Genomic DNA, 15,927 nt, shown 5'->3' with positions numbered 1-15,927 from the left:
GACAACCGATGCGTGTGATTGAATGCACTGCTTGTTTGTTACCCTGCATTGGCGCCGGGGGAGGAGGCAGGGCTGGAGGCACGACGCAGTTTGGCTGACCAATCGCAGGCGGGCAAGGGTTGGAGAAAGGGTCCTCGGATGGCTTGGTGAAGGAGGTGTTGATCTGGCTACACAGGTCATTAATGTCCCCCTCGCCAGACAAGCTCATGTCCACCTCTAGTACTAGCAAGAAAGGACCACACAAAAAGGAAGTGGGAGGATGAGAATAAGGAAGAGTGTAAGAGAGAGATAAACCAAAAGATGAGGAGAATTGCCATGTAAATGAAGTAAAACCATTTTTTTTGCAAGAATATCGCACCGTTTGAAATCATTTGTGAAATAGTATTTCAATTGTTCATATCGTTTCGTAAAAATATCGTTTTTTTTAAGGGATGTAACGATTAATCATAATTGATTTAAATCGACAGAAATGGAACTTGGACATCTCAGCAATCACAAGCCCTATACAGCAATACCTAACAAAAGACAACATAAAATGATGTCTCTATTTTTTTTTTTCCATTTCAGATGCATACCACATTTTGAATGTGTCGATCAAATTATGCGCTTGCACCAGACATCACTGCGATTGTGGATGGCTGCAGCACCACACTAGCGCACAGAGACAAGCATGGTAGCGATTTTTTTTAAAAATCGAATCGAAAGTCGGGATGCGCAAATCGAAAATCGAATCGGGGCTTCAGTGAACCGTCACACCCCTATTGTTTTTCATTGAGACTGCCATTCTACATTTAAACGTTTTTCCCCACATTGAACAGCAGTAATGCGATACAACGTCAAATCACGGTAAATAGTGTAATCTGACCCTTCGCCATTACGGCTGGCAGTTCAGCATTGCAATAAGCGTCAGCTAAGGCCAAGCCGGAAAATAGAGGCAGATCTTACTGCCAGCTACTGTTTTTAACTGCAAGAACCTTTCAACTCACCAGGGTTCTTGGCCTCGAAGTCGGTCTTGCGTTGCAGTGTGGATGGCAGGTCGTTGAGGCGAAGTGACAGCTGTCTCTTGAAGGGAGAGTTCTTCTGACTCAGAGCTGGGAATCCCCGGAATGAGCCTTGACGCACCAGTTGCTCGATGGGCGCGTGGCGGCGGGGGATGGCGTGAGGCCCGCCAGGTTCTGCCGCGCCCTCGGGTGGGGAGGCAGTACCGGGGGGCAGGGCTGCATGGACAGTGGGCTGGTCTGGAGGAAGGAGAGTGGAGTCGCAGTCAATACACAGGTACATTCTATTAACACACCGATAAATAACTTAGTAGGTCTAATTTTGATGACCATAAGTAAACGTGAGGGGGAAATCATTCTCAGTATGATGCAGTAGAGTCAACAAAAACAAACTAAAAAACTAACAACCCCACTCTAAATAATAATTAAAACTAACTTAATTTAAAAAACAAACTCAAAACGAAACAAAAAAAAACCTATCCAGAAATATAACCCTGGCTTCATGTAAAGGTAAAGAAATTTGAATATTATGGAAATATAACTTGGAAATATAATAAGGCTGAATTTTCCTTTAAAGATATAGTTTATTTTGTTTTGAATTTTTGGTGTTTAAACTCAGTTAGTTGTAATTAGTTTTTAGAGCAAGATGGTTAGTTTTTATTTTTTCAAAAAGGCTTCGTTGTAGTTTAGTTTTCATTCGTTTTGTATTAGTTTTGGAATATATGGAGTATTTGTGCAAGGTAAATAAAAGGTCACTGACCATCGTTTAATAACGTAAACTACAATTCGTCTGTCGCTACAGATGTACAGCAATTACGAAAATAAATACATTTACAATAAACCCAAAGACGAATACGAAAGACATTTTCCCTCTAATTATAGTTAGTTTTATGAATGTAAGATGTCTAACTTCAGTTAGTTTTCATTTTTGTTTTTATTTCATGAACGAAAATCTTTTTTATTTCTTTATTTTTTCATGATAACCTTGTTCATACATTATTTATATATCTTTTTAATACTGTAGTGTGGCTGATTATAACTGACAGGTGACCAAAACCCAAAATTCACCATCTCAAGAAATTGGAATATTACATTAAAAAAAAGCTATCAAAATTCTTTTAATTTTTTTTTTTTTTTAAATCAGATACCACACTGTACGTGCGCAAGGACCGCACCTTTGTTCTTTTCCTGCGGTTTGTCATCCCGTTCGCTACCGCTGCCATGCTGACTGCAGGCAGAGTTGGCGCGGAAGGAGCCCTCGCGTACAAACGACGTGCGGCTGGCATCGAAAGACGCCGTCACGCCACACTCCTTCTCTCGCCGCTGCTTCCTCTCCAAACAGGCAGCAAAGGCACAGCCGACTGCATGGCTCAGTCTCTCCCCCTAATGGAGCAGAAATAAAAACACCTTTAGAACTTCCGTCACCATCCCAGATGTGTTGACTGATCGTTAGGATTTCAGCCAGTCTGATTCAACTGACTTCGGCATGCAGTGCAATTGACACAATGAGGATCAGATTGGTTTAGAATCATCCCACTTACATCTCATGTTGTTTAACTTTAGGATGCCCTGTGGAAAACATTCAATCAGATTACACTGTTTTCCTTTCCAACAAATTGTCCCGCTGTGGCAGCCAAACAAACAACACAAGGCCCTTCAGTTAAGAATAAGCAGACATGGAGAGTGTGTGGTGGAATGCCTTATACCATACGTTTGAGGTTAGTTTTTACTGCCCGTTTGGCAGCGTGTTTTATTCCCCAGTTTGCTATTTTCGTATTTAACAGTTCTATTGTTCTGTTACTTTTCGTTTTTTTTTTTTTTTTTTTTTTTTTTTAAGCGGAAGTCAACCCAACCATATTTTTTTTCGAGAACATGTTCTATGCAAGCGAACTAATTGAAACAAGGCATTCTGATAAATATTGTGTTTGTGGAATAAGAGTTAATCCACCTGTTTTTATCCAACTCCGGGGTTGGCCATTTTGTCACTCCCGACGACTGAAAATGACATCACGACTGCTCAGGGCTCAGGTAACGACCAAATCACGGCTGACCTGTTTTCTGAAGCTGAGCCGTGATTGGTCGTTACCTGCGCCCTGAGCAGTTGTGATGTCATTTTCAGTCGACAGAAAAACAGTACAAAGTAACAGACTCAAACGTTCAAGGGACTTTAAAAATGGAACGATTCGTTGTGGCATAAATTCAGAACAGGCAGAGAGCCAAAGAAGCTTGCAGCTTCCCCCCTCACCGAGTCTTTGAGAGCCATGAAGCAGTGGCACATCCAACGTCTGGTGGTGCCGTCTCGGCAGATGTAGGAGAACGCCTTGTCATAATTCCGATCGGGAGCGCAGAAGGAGACTTTCTCTATGGTCTGGTCCACAATCAGGTCCTGGAAGAATGAAAAGAAACGTTTGGACACCTCACACATTAGAATACAGTAGATCCAGTTGCTTCCATTGGTGTGTGTAAACGACAACTTTGACAGTTGGTATCTTTTGAGCAGAAGTTCAGTTTAAAGCTGACAGAGGCAGTTCGACTGACGCATTTCTTTGCATGGACATCAGTTTGGCCAAGATGGGTTGAGAGTCAAGACCAATGGAGAGCTGAGTAAACGGATCCAATACCTAACCCGCTATTTCCGAACCGTGGAGGCCTTTTCCGTCCTCCCTATAAAAGTCGGTAACAACAGACTGTTGACACTGGCCTCTCTTTAAATCTCTTGCTCCGCTCGCCTTTCCTTCTACGAAAGGTTTATTCAGCCTGCCTGGGCGTCTGCAGAGAAGACTTGGAAGGGGGGGGGGGGGGCATCGCTTTCTTCGTGTATATTTAGGGGGCCCCGGGGCTCACCTCTTTGACACTCCAAAAAACAAAAACAAAATGGGAAGCACGACACAAGAGCCGAGAGGCAGATGAAAGGGACAAAGGAAGACAGAGGGGCTCGCGCGCGCGTCCACTCGCGTCCTTTTCGGCCTCAGAAGACAAAGAAAGGGGTGGAAGAGGGGAGAGAGCGAGAGAGAGAGAGAGAGAGTGAATGAGGACGAGAGAAGGGAAAGCGGATCAAGAGAGGAAAGAATAACGGGCCATTCACTGTGAGCGAATGCAGGGGGGGGGGGGGGCTGCTGGTACCAAGGTGAAAGGCAGTGCAGAGCCGAGTGTCTTCTTTTCAGACAGCTGACTGCGGCCGTGTGCTTTTTGATTCAATGCGCCAAAAAAAATAAAAAACACTAGATAGCATCACCTCGTCTTGATAGGACACACCAAGTGCAGGAAATGAATACCCGATAAACTGGCGTAGACAAGGTTTTGCGCGTGTGTGTGTGTGTCCGCGTGACGAATAACAGCAAGGAAGGCTACATCATGGTGACACGTGACTGTCTCATGTATCTAGAAGGAAAGAATTTGAACTTTGCTTCCTGGTGGCGCATCATGAAGGTCAGATGTCTCACAGACACGCAGTGAATTGGGAGTCTGCGTTTCACCACTTTGTCATTGATTGGGGCTGACTCAGGAAGGTCATGAAGAGCCACAGGGGGACGAGAGAAGTGGGATCATCGTAATAAAGACCCGTACGTGTGACGTCACATTTGTGTGCAGCCTTAGAGATAAGAAATCTTATGAAATACGCTATATAAACAAAAAGCGCGTTACAGTTCAAATCAGCATAAAAATCAATAAAACCAAAACAACAAAGACATCCCAGACCCAACCAAATTAGCACTGTTATGTATGTCTAGATTTTGAAGACAGTATAAATGTGAGGGCCGCGTGTTAGACCGCGCCCCTTTTCTACCCTCGACCGTCTCGGGTGAGAGCATTCGCGAGGATGGAAAAGCTGCCCAGATCTGATTATTCTATGGTCGCTAAACTTCAGAGATGGTGAAAAAAAACAGACGAGAAAATTCAATCGACTTGTGTGAGTCTTTATTTACATTGGATACCTTCTTGAAAGATAAAACGAACACGCATTGAGTAAGTAGTTGTTTTGTAAATTGCTAATTGGGCTTATGGACTCCAGACCTACAAAAACGTTTCAACAGGGACATCAGGACATATTCGGATTAGAAGCTAAGGAGCAGAAACAGACTTGGTATTTTGAAGCCATGCCAGAGAGGGTTGTTGAAGATGTGACGTTGTGTGTGTGTGTGTGTGTGTGGTCTTCCTACAATGTGACAAGGAGGAGCGTACGGGGTTTCTCCATTGAACTCACTCTCTCCTTTATTCTCTGTAGCTCTTTAATGTGATCTACTTTCAAAAGAGTCCCCCGGTGGATTGCACTCACACAGGGAGGCCTCTCAGTCACCAGACATTCCTCAAGTGCAATTTTATGTCTGAGCTTCCCTTCCCGCTAAGCACCTTTGGCAAGCCGCTAGGGCCAAAATAATTTAACGCTGCGCTTTTCACTTCATTGGCTACATCTGCACAATCTAGTGAATTGTAATACGAGGTTAATAATCGTGCCCGTGTAAACTTAGTAATGCTTCGTTTTACTGACAGTCAAAGAGGTAAATAATGCTTGTTTTCTGTAGATGTCGATGTGTGATGTCAAAGAGCATCGCATCATACTGCGAGCTAATACCTGTCATGTAGTTAAAAGGGAAGTCAGTCCAAACATTTTTTTTTTTTTTCAAGAATATGTTCTTTGCAGGCCCACTAGTTGAAACAAGGCATTCTGATTAATATTGTGTTTGAGGTACGGAAGAAGAGTTACTCCACCCGTTTTTAGCCATCTCCGGTGGCGGCCATTTTGTCACTTCTGTCGACTGAAAATGACATCACAGTTGCTCAGGGCTCAGGTAACCACCAATCACAGCTCACCTGTTTTCTGAAGCTGGGCCATGATTGGTGGTTATCTGAGCCCTGAGACACTGTGATGTCATTTTCAGTCGACAGAAGTGACAACATTTTCAAATGCTGCACACAAGTAAAACAATACCAAAAAAAAAAAAGAAAACTAATCCGAAAAGTAACTAAAACTGAAATAATATTAAGTGTTTTTGAAAGAACTAAAACTAATAAAAACTAACAGTCGCCCTAAAACCTAATTAAAACGAACTAAATTAAAACAAAACAAAAAAATCAAAACAAAATTATAAACTAACTATAATTAAAATTCCAAAACTATAATAACCCCAGGTAACGACCAATAATGGCTCACCTGTTTTCTGAAGCTGAGCCATGATTGGTTGTTATTTGAGCAACTGTGATGTCATTTTCAGTTGACAGCAACTGACAAAATGGCTGCCCCCTGAGATGGACAAAAATGGGTGGATTTTATTACTTAACTCATATTCCACAAACACAATATCAATCAGAATGCCGTGTTTCAACTAGTGGTCCTGCATAGAACATATTGTAAAGAAATTTGCCTTTTAACAGCTCTCAGTTTGATGTTGGCAGGTTACTTCTATCTGTTACGCATGTGAACAGAGTTAATCCAAAGTGAGCATTGGTGTCTTTGTAAAGGTGAAATTTACAATTCAGTAATACGCCTAATAAAGGGTGATTTTCTGCGATGAAGGTTTTCCTCAGTCAAGTGTTGGTGACATGTGCACGTCTGTAATGTCGTGTTGGTTTTCTTTGCAATACAGTAAAGTACAAGAGAACAGATGTGGGGTAAAACATAAGTGAGAAACATGCTTACCTTTGTTTTATCATCAACCACCCTGAGTCCGTCAGCTGAAACCCACAATACCGCCTTCACTGTCTTTTTCCCGCTCTGCAAGGACCCAAAAAAAAAAAAAAAAAACATGGAAGAGAATGAATGCTGCACAGGAAGGTGACTCATTTACATGTCTCACTTCACCTAATTAATGGACTCATTCTAGCAGTGATGTCATCAAAAGCTATTGTTAGCATGTCATGGTTCTTGCCATACTAATGATGTAAACTTACATCACTGGGTGTGGGTGGAAGAGTGAAGAGAGGAGGGCCATGTAAAATTGTAGGCACAAAATGCTTTTTTCCCCCCAAAATCAAAATTAGATTTTTTTTTTGTTTGTTTTAAAGAAGAAATCAATTAAAACACATTTTTTTTCAAGAATATGTTCCCAGCAGGCGCACTAGTTGAGACACGGCATTCTGATTAATATTAAGTTTGTGGAATATGAGTTGAGCAGCGGCGGCACGGTGGTCGACTGGTTAGCACGTCCGCCTCACAGTTCAGAGGTCGTGGGTTCGATCCCGGCTCTGGCCTCCCTGTGTGGAGTTTGCATGTTCTCCCCGTGCCTGCGTGGGTTTTCTCCGGGCACTCCGGTTTCCTCCCACATTCCAAAAACATGCATGGTAAGTTGATTGGACACTCCAAATTGGCCCTAGGTGTGATTGTGAGTGCGGATGTTTGTCTCTGTGTGCCCTGCGATTGGCTGGCAACCAGTTCAGGGTGTCCCCCGCCTACTGCCCAAAGACAGCTGGGATAGGCTCCAGCACGCCCCGCGACCCTTGTGAGGAGAAGCGGTACAGATAATGGATGGATGGATGGATGGAGTTGAGCAGCAAAATCCACCCGTTTTTAGCCATCTCAGGGGCGGCCATTTTGTCACTTCTGTCGACTGAAAATGACTTCACAACTGCTCAGGGCTCAGGTGACGACCTGACCTTTTTTCTGAAGCTGAGCCCTGAGCAGTTGTGATGTCATTTTCAGTCGACAGAAGTGACAAAATGGTCGCCCCCAGAGATGGCTAAAAACGGGTGGATTAACTCTTACTGCACAAACGCAATATTAATCAGAATGCCTTGTTTCAACTAGAGGGCATCCTTGAAAAAAATATGTTTGGGTTGACTTCCTCTTTAAAGCATCTGTGGAATTATGAATGTGTATGATTGAATGTGTGTGTATGAATATTCAGAGCAACATTATGAAAGCATTAAATAACTGTCTTTGAAACATTTTGCAGCAGCCTACAACCCCAGTTATTGCATAATCCCACAGAGAGAAAGACAGCAGAATAGACAGGAAGCAATTCATGGACGCAGGAGTTAAAATGGGAGCTAAATGAGGAGGTGGGCGAGGGATTTATTAATAAGAGGAGACTCTCTGGAGTTTTTACAGATAAGTGGGAGGGCTGGAAAAGAAATACATTGTACAATATGTGCATTTCAAACGCACACCAATGTTTCCTGGTTGTGTATAAAACTCAAAACTACAAAGGCACAACATGACAACAAACATCACACAGCAGCTCCAAACAAGACTCAGCAAATGTTTCTGACTCTATCAAGTGGGTCATGATAGGCGTACGTCATTAGAAATGTGTTCAACACTACACTAGATTTATTGTTTTTATTTGTGTGTCAGAGTGTCTCGTATTGAATGTCTGTGTGAGTGTGCGCACGTCATATACTCACGATTTTAAGCTTTTTCACCGCCTCCTCGCACACATGCATCCCTCTAGACTCCTCCACCTCCACCAAGCCCAGGTACTGCAGATCAAAGTATGTATGGTATTTTTAAATCCATTTCATTGACTTCAATGCCTGTTATAATAATTCGGTCTGTTCATTGAGGGTATTTTTAAATCCATTTCATTGACTTCAATGCCTGTTATAATAATTAGTCTGTTCATTGAGGGAGAGGACAAAGACACGACTGAAATGATAAAAGCGACCATCCGACCCATTCAAGCAAAGTTTCTATGGGTGGTATTAGCAAAAACAGAGGCGCTTCAACCTAATTCATCCAAAAATTGAATGAAAGCTTATGATTTTGAATTTCACTTCCCAGTTAATAGACACTGAATTTTTGGGTTGAATTTACTCAATTTTACTTCGTCAAAAGGTTGCACAAAATAAAATTGAATATGTGAACACAGTCTTTGAAAAACAAGAACTTCCATACCAGATTGTTCTTGCGTAAATATAACCTTCCCATCTGGTTTCTCTATTCAAGGCTTCTTTATTGTGTGCCTCTTTTATCTGATATTGCGTGACTCAGTCTCAGCTCACATCTTGAGTCTCTCCATCCCTTTTGCATGTCCGCCTCCTCAATCCAAAACTCAATATCCGTCATTGTTTCTCCAGCTCTTCTCTCTTCTGGAGCAGAGCAGGTTATCAGGCTATTGGACCGCGGCTTCTTTGTATGCGCTCGATCAAAAAAAGGAAAAAAAGGGCCTGCACTTTTCTCATTGGCAAAATCATATGGGCTCTATTTTCAAGTGGTGAATTCTGCAGGAAAAAACAGTATAAGATTCAACCCTTTGAGCTGGAGTCTAAAGAGTTTGGTTTGACCATGGACTAGCCAACCAAGTCAGTCTTGCCATTGTGATCTTGCATCTTACCATACTATGTTCATAATGCCATGATCAAACAAACACTCGTCAATATTCAGAAAAGTCAATACAAAAATACTGCCTGCAGCAAAGATAACGAACGGCAAGGGTGGAAATGTGTTCCAGGCAATGAAATAATCACCACGCAAGCTCTCACTTTGAGAGGTGTGAGCCTTTACTGCAGTTCAGTTTAGCCTGTAGCTATACAGTACATTTCCACAAAGGTGCAGCAAATGTTGGGCTGAATGATATGTGCACACACAAAAATGTCTTGATAAATAAACATGGTAGTGAATTTTATGTTTCACTTCAGAGAAGTGAACATACTGTTAACTTAGATTTGTAGCTTCTATCCACTGGGAGATCAGATACGGATTTTGGGAAGTTTTAAAGAATTTTTTTAATTTTTTTTTTTTTATTATTTATTCCATGGCAGCCATTGCCACCAAATTCTAAGAGAAGAATTCCTACTCATCACGGTGTAGAAAAAAGTCTCGAGTTGGTATATTAAAATCTGCAGAGATGGCACACAAAGAAAAAAGTCAAAAAGGAAACTAACTTTTCCCAATGGTCATATTATCTGGTCTGAACCGCAGTCATTTTATGGAAGAACCTTTTCTGCTATTTCACACAATATTAATGTCTAATCTGCAATAAATTACATGCGACGATTTGTTATGACAGAAATTAATAACTTTAGTGGTGACTCATAGGTATAACGAAATGCAATAGTCGGAGGTTGCGGACGCTTACCCGTACAGAGAAGTTGCATTTGCCCTTGCGTACAGCCTCCTCGTCTGCCTGCCACTGATGCGGTCTGCTGGCCTCGGGTACATAGGTGGGCTTCTTCCGCCTCAGGCTCTGACGAAGCTTGTTCATCTCCGGGGTCACGTGCTCCCTGGTACTGTTGACAAAGAAGGAAGCTAGTTTATTTTCAGGGGGAAAAAAACCCCACAGTTGAATATTTTCAAATTTCACAGAAGAAAAAATGAAAACAGTAGCAAAGAAATACAACTATTCTCCACATCAAATAGCTTTCAGTATGATGCATTGCAATTCTCTTATGTCAATCAAAATGGAGCATTGTTATCTCAATAAAAGCAAATAATTACCCAGCCTTTGTATTGGTCTCAGCATTGTGCAGGTGTACCTAAAATTGTGTCAAGTGGGTGGAATGAATTGCAGAGCTACTTGGTAGTAAATGCTTTCATCAGTCAAACTGTGCACATCCTAATCAACACAAACAGCAGTCTATAAATACTATTGTGTCTGTGCTGACTAATCAGAGCATTCGGCCTCTCTCTCTGCTCTGTACAGCAATGCTAATTTGGCCGCACAATAAAACACGGCACCATCCAAACGTAGGCTGCTTTAAAGGATAATTACTGTTTTCGTTCCCCCACAGTAACATTTGCCGCAGGAGAGGGTCTGGGGTGCATCGGAAACATTTGAGAGTCTCTCGCCTAAAGCTTCTTTGCAGCAGTATTTATGCAAATTGCCGCTATATCTGTTTTTCTGTAACACGGCTATGAGACACTGTCACATCACACGGTAAGCTCCGGGTGTCTGACAAAAACGTATTACGACTCCCCATGATGAAAAGTTAATCAGTTTAATCAGTTGGTCAAGCTCAACATTGTCAACCATCCATCCAGCCATCTGTCACTTCATTCATCTTAAATCCAGAGTTCAAAGAAAGGAGCAACGAGGCAAACCGCAACGTTTTCTTACCGTCCGGTTGCCACAGAAACCGGCATGCTGGCAACCACCGGGTGTGAAATCGCACATCCTCGACAATGAAGGCATATAATGTCCATGAATTTAGCATAAAATCTGCAGACTGGAGAGAAGAGAAAGCTCCCTCTGCTATGCACGTGGCTCGGGGTGCGCATTCGAATATATATGCACACTCAGACACATCACTTCTAATAATCACTGCAGCGATCGTGGTAATGACTGGCGTGCCGGAAGCGTGCGTATATTTACCCTCGTTCTCAACTCACAGGCGTGTGTGTAATGTGGATTACTGATATGCGACGGCTGCAAAACAGCTTGAGTGGCATTACTCATCCTGGCATGTGAGACATGCGCTGTGTGCCAAGAATGGACACACAAACACATGCGTGCCTTCAATGTGCGCACATGCTGTAGCTTGTGCCATTCATTTCTGGGATCAGCATCAAGGACCCGCGTGTGTTACAGTCGGGTGAAGGAAAAAGGAGGCGCTAGCTGGGAATATCCCACAGAAGTGCCCCCATATTGGGCCTGTCTGTGGGAGAGCATGAGCTGTGGTGAACTGATTACATTAGCACGTACGCTAAACTTTGGGGAGAGACGTACTAGAAGTGACAAGAGGCTACACCAGAAGGAGCGCGTGTGAAGAAATGCAGGGTGGAGTGTCAACCCAAACATGTTTTTTTCAAGAATATGTTCCCAGCAGGCCCACTAGTTGAAACACGGCATTCAGATTAATTTTGCGTTTGTGGAGTATAAATTAAGCAGCAAAATGCACTCGTTTTTAGCCATCTCTGGTGGCGGCCATTTTGTCTTCTGTCGACTGAAAATGACATCACAACTGCTCACAACGACCAATCACGGCTGACCTGTTTTCTGAATCGGAGCCCGCGATTGGTCATTGTGAGCAGTTGTCATTTTCAGTCGACAGAAGACAAAATGGCTGCCCCCAGAGATAGCTAAAAACGAGTGGATTAACACTTAGACTGTCAAACTCAAGGCCCGGGGGCCAGATCCGGCCCGCAGCATCATTTTATACGGCCCCCGAAGGCAAATCAAATCAAATTGTCTCCAGTTGGTCCAAAATGCTGCTGCTCGCCGCCTAACTGGAGCTCGGAAGATGGACCACATAACCCCATTTCTGGTCTCCCTTCATTGGCTCCCAGTGCATTTTAGGGTTCATTTTAAGTTTTTTGTGTTTTAATTTATTGCTTTCACTTTACGTTATATTATTGCTATTTTCCTGTTGTAATGTAAAGTGCTTTGTCACAGCTGTAGCTGTTATGAAATGCACTATATAAATAAAGTTGTATTGTATTGTATAAGGCAGCAAAGAGGCACGAAAGTAAAGACAACTCTCACTATTCATCACGTTGCGGAATGAGGAACAACGCTATAGTCAACACCCTTTAAGAGAGAATCACTGGAGACCCAGCAGGGCGGAGACAGTACTGAGCACGCCAACTTCTGAACACTTTCCGTAGTTGTGACCTCACCCTGTCAACAACAACCCTTTGCACAACTGTTTGAAGCAGCAAAAGAACATACATTGAAGCATGATTCAATAAAAAGACCATTGTGGTCATAAAGCCATCAGCACCTCAGAGTAGACTACACAAACTGGTGGGCGTGATGCCAAAAGAAAACAGCAATTTCCCGTCGAAACATCTGCAATACATTAGTCCACACTACATACACAGAGATGTGATATTGTGTAGAATCTGAAGTCTCTTCGCCCGAGCTGACCACTCACAGACCTCACGACAGTTAAAAAACAACCCCCAAAACACTAGCCGTTTCAATCATTCGTCCATTTTGTGATCCTGTTCGAGGTCACAGCAGCAGCCGGATCTTATTCCAGTTGACAACCACGTCCTGTCACCAGTCGGTTTCAGAGCGATTGAAGAGCACATTAAGTGGAACTTGAATTGATTTCTTCTCACAATCATGATACATACATGTAGGGCTGAAACGGGTCTGGAGTAATTTGAGTATCTTGGTTAAAAAAAATGCTTGAGGCCGTTTTTCTGCCTTCAGTATCCGCTTATTTACATGTACACAGTCAGGAACAAGTTGTTAATTGTTCATGCTATACATGACAGTAACACACCGCCAACACTGACACTGACAACCCACGCGAGAAGCTCTAGAGGCGCTAGCAGTGCTAGCCGTGCTAGCAGGGCTGGCAGTGCTCAAGTTAATCGACCAAAATGACTCTGCAAACTTTGATGTTGCCATTCCTACTGATGGTTTACAGCATCATTGAGTGGAAATGTGTTTTTTATCATCTGCAGCTTTACCTAGCAAAATATATAGATATGTGCATTTTTTGTTTTGTTTTTGTACAATCTGTGCTAAGATAGCATGACCTCATGTCTTCCCAGCTGTGTTTAGTGGTCACCAGATGGGAATCTGATTGATATCTTTGGCTGGACTCCCTTCTCTTTCTCTCTCACACGCACGCACACACACATAGCATTTCTCCATAATCCAGATGTTTTGTGTTCAACAGCAGCTCGAAAAACTTGGCAAAATGGGACATACTCCTCCCTCACACTTCTTCTAAACCACATGGTAGTGAATCCCACCTCCTATGGGAAGCAAGAAGGAAAAGACACATTGTGTGCTTGTTTGTCTGTGCGTGCAAGTGAGCGTTAAATTGAGTATGACTCAGAATAAAACCACACCACCAGTTTTAGGATATGCAAAATCAAATCCATATTAAATGTGTCTGACACGTTTTGTTTTCCAACTTGGTCTTTCAATTCTAATGAAGTTGGGATAAACACATTATTGCTTTTATGCAAATATTTTCTTAATTTTAATTTGATGCCTGCAACATGTTCCAAAAGAGCAGGGACAGGGGTAGCGCAAGAATTGGAAAGTGAAGGAATGCTCAGAAAACAGAGGTTTGGAACAATCAACAGGTGAGCAGGTTAATTGGAAACGACAGCGCTGTAACAGCCTGTTGCTCCGGGTTTGCCATGCTAGTGATTGTTTGTATGTTGTTGTTGCATTTGTCTATTCTAGGTCATTAACATAGGACATTGCTCGGGCGCACAAAAAGATAAAGGGAGAGAGAAAGGGACAATTTACGAGCCGGGGGGCGTAATCGCACACGCAAACACACACACATAAAGATTTGAAATAAGAAGAGAAAAATGAGAGCAAGCCACACCGTAGAAACTTGTAATGTTCACGAGTCCCAAAAGACGAGTGTGAGTCAAGTCTCGAGTCTTTAGTGGACAAAAAATAGCAACTCAAGTCTCTCACGAGTCCGTGTTGCGAGTTCCCATCTCTGGGTGAGGTTCACTAATTAGTGAACAACTGCTTGAGCAAATAGTCCAACAGTTTAAGAACAACGTTCAATTGCAAGGTATTTAGAATGTCATCGTATGCAGTCCATAATGTCATCAAAAGACTCAGAGAATCTGGAGATGTGGTGAAAACAGTGGTAAAAATGCCCCAGGCACAGCTTTTTGGAACGTGTTGCAGGCATCAAATTCAAAATTAGTTTATATTTGTGAAAAAAACAACAACATAAAACAAGAACGTTTATCCAGTTTGAACATGAAATATCTTGTTTTATAACTTGCTTCTTAGACTAATAATTATTTTAAAGGCACAGTTGCTGTATATAATCTTCTGACTTTGAAGAAAGTAATGAAAAATTGTCTCAAGAAAATCTTTCACTCATTATTCTGATATTTATCAATTAGAAATCATTATGTAACTAGAACATGAAAAGTTTCATCTGATTTCATGTCAGACCTCTAAATGTGTCTTTTTATATGGTGTACGAAACTTCTGGTTTCAACTGTACTGTATGTGTCAGTGTATGTATAAAAAGTATATCAACCGCTGTGCCTACGTTGACTCTGACTGCCAGCATCCCTATTCTACCATAAAGTGGAGCAAACTCACTAACAAACTGAGGCAATAATAAATGCATTCCAGGCACTAAACAAGTAACCCACAACGAATTCCAAAGTAATCAAAAGCATAAATGCGGGACATGTAATTAGAACAAGTAAGCATAACAAAACAAACAACAGTTAGTAAAACATCCAAAGAAAAATGTATATTCATCAGAATTTGACTCCTCTTCTGTAACATGAGCTCTCTGCAGAAAAGCACAAGCATGTGATGCACAAACAAACTGTGTGTTTTGCCTACAGTCAACTTTGTAAACTACATTTTACTCTAAAACCACCAAGTCCCAGTAAACAGAGTAAAATTTATTCCGCGTAAAATTCTCATATTAAACTTTTCGCTAAATATTTTACTTTCAATTTTACTGAGACCAAATATACTCCTTTGAGAGTAAAATGTACTCTACAAAATTTGCTGTGTATCTGAATATATCGTCGCTGTCCTGTGAAAAACACTTTTTTAATTTTCACGTCAATGCGATGTCTGTAACGCGGAAACACCATTCATGTAAAAATAATAAAATGAAAAAAAAATGGAGATAAGTGTTTTTCACATGACGGCGACGATAGGCAGGGTTAACCTAAAAAAAAAAAAAAAAAAAAAAAAACGCCAACAAGTATGTTTTGTATGAGATTCTCCATGTATAAAGTGTTTCAGAGGCAGAGAACAGACCTTAAGCAAAGACAGGCACAACATCCACTCACTCGCACACACGCATACACTTGACCCAGTTTCTGGGGCCTGCAGACTTCAACTGACACTGAGTAACCCGGATAAGGACACCAGAATTCACGCAAAATCCCTCTCTATTCATCCATCGCACAAACACGTTTTTAGACAACAGGTGGAGCATGGATTATTGGAAAATAATAATAATTTTTAAAAAAAAATAAAAAAAAGAGTGTGATTATGTAGAGATAAAAGAGGCCACTTGTGTTTAGACTGAAGTCTAACCCAGGACAGGGTGGACTTATTCATTGCCTGTGCATGTGCGTGTGTGT

At 41.9% G+C, this 15,927-nt stretch overlaps 1 protein-coding gene across 11 annotated transcripts in view; it reads right to left on the bottom strand.

Moving 5' to 3' along the window:
• numbl (NUMB like endocytic adaptor protein) overlaps window positions 1-15,927 on the bottom strand; it is a 48,763-nt gene that overhangs the window by 3,839 nt on the left and 28,997 nt on the right. For 9 of the 11 annotated variants that reach the window (XM_086036418.1, XM_086036423.1, XM_086036415.1 and 6 more), the window contains 7 exons: window positions 10,013-10,163; window positions 8,340-8,414; window positions 6,637-6,711; window positions 3,244-3,384; window positions 2,174-2,381; window positions 987-1,238; window positions 43-222 (listed from right to left, as the gene is read on the bottom strand). In XM_086036418.1, coding sequence (XP_085892544.1) covers window positions 43-222; window positions 987-1,238; window positions 2,174-2,381; window positions 3,244-3,384; window positions 6,637-6,711; window positions 8,340-8,414; window positions 10,013-10,163 — 1,082 coding nt within the window. Of the gene's footprint in view, window positions 1-42; window positions 223-986; window positions 1,239-2,173; window positions 2,382-3,243; window positions 3,385-6,636; window positions 6,712-8,339; window positions 8,415-10,012; window positions 10,164-10,990; window positions 11,171-15,927 lie in introns of those variants that run through there. The other 2 variants (XM_086036414.1, XM_086036413.1) reach the window with 2 other exon arrangements.

Source organism: Filicampus tigris, chromosome 7 (genome assembly GCF_054856515.1).
Source record: "Filicampus tigris isolate MCC_2025a chromosome 7, RoL_Ftig_1.0, whole genome shotgun sequence".
In the NCBI taxonomy this organism is placed as follows: domain Eukaryota; kingdom Metazoa; phylum Chordata; class Actinopteri; order Syngnathiformes; family Syngnathidae; genus Filicampus; species Filicampus tigris.
The sequence above is the reverse complement of the archived record's forward strand: the minus strand, read 5'-3'. Positions and strand labels throughout refer to the sequence as shown.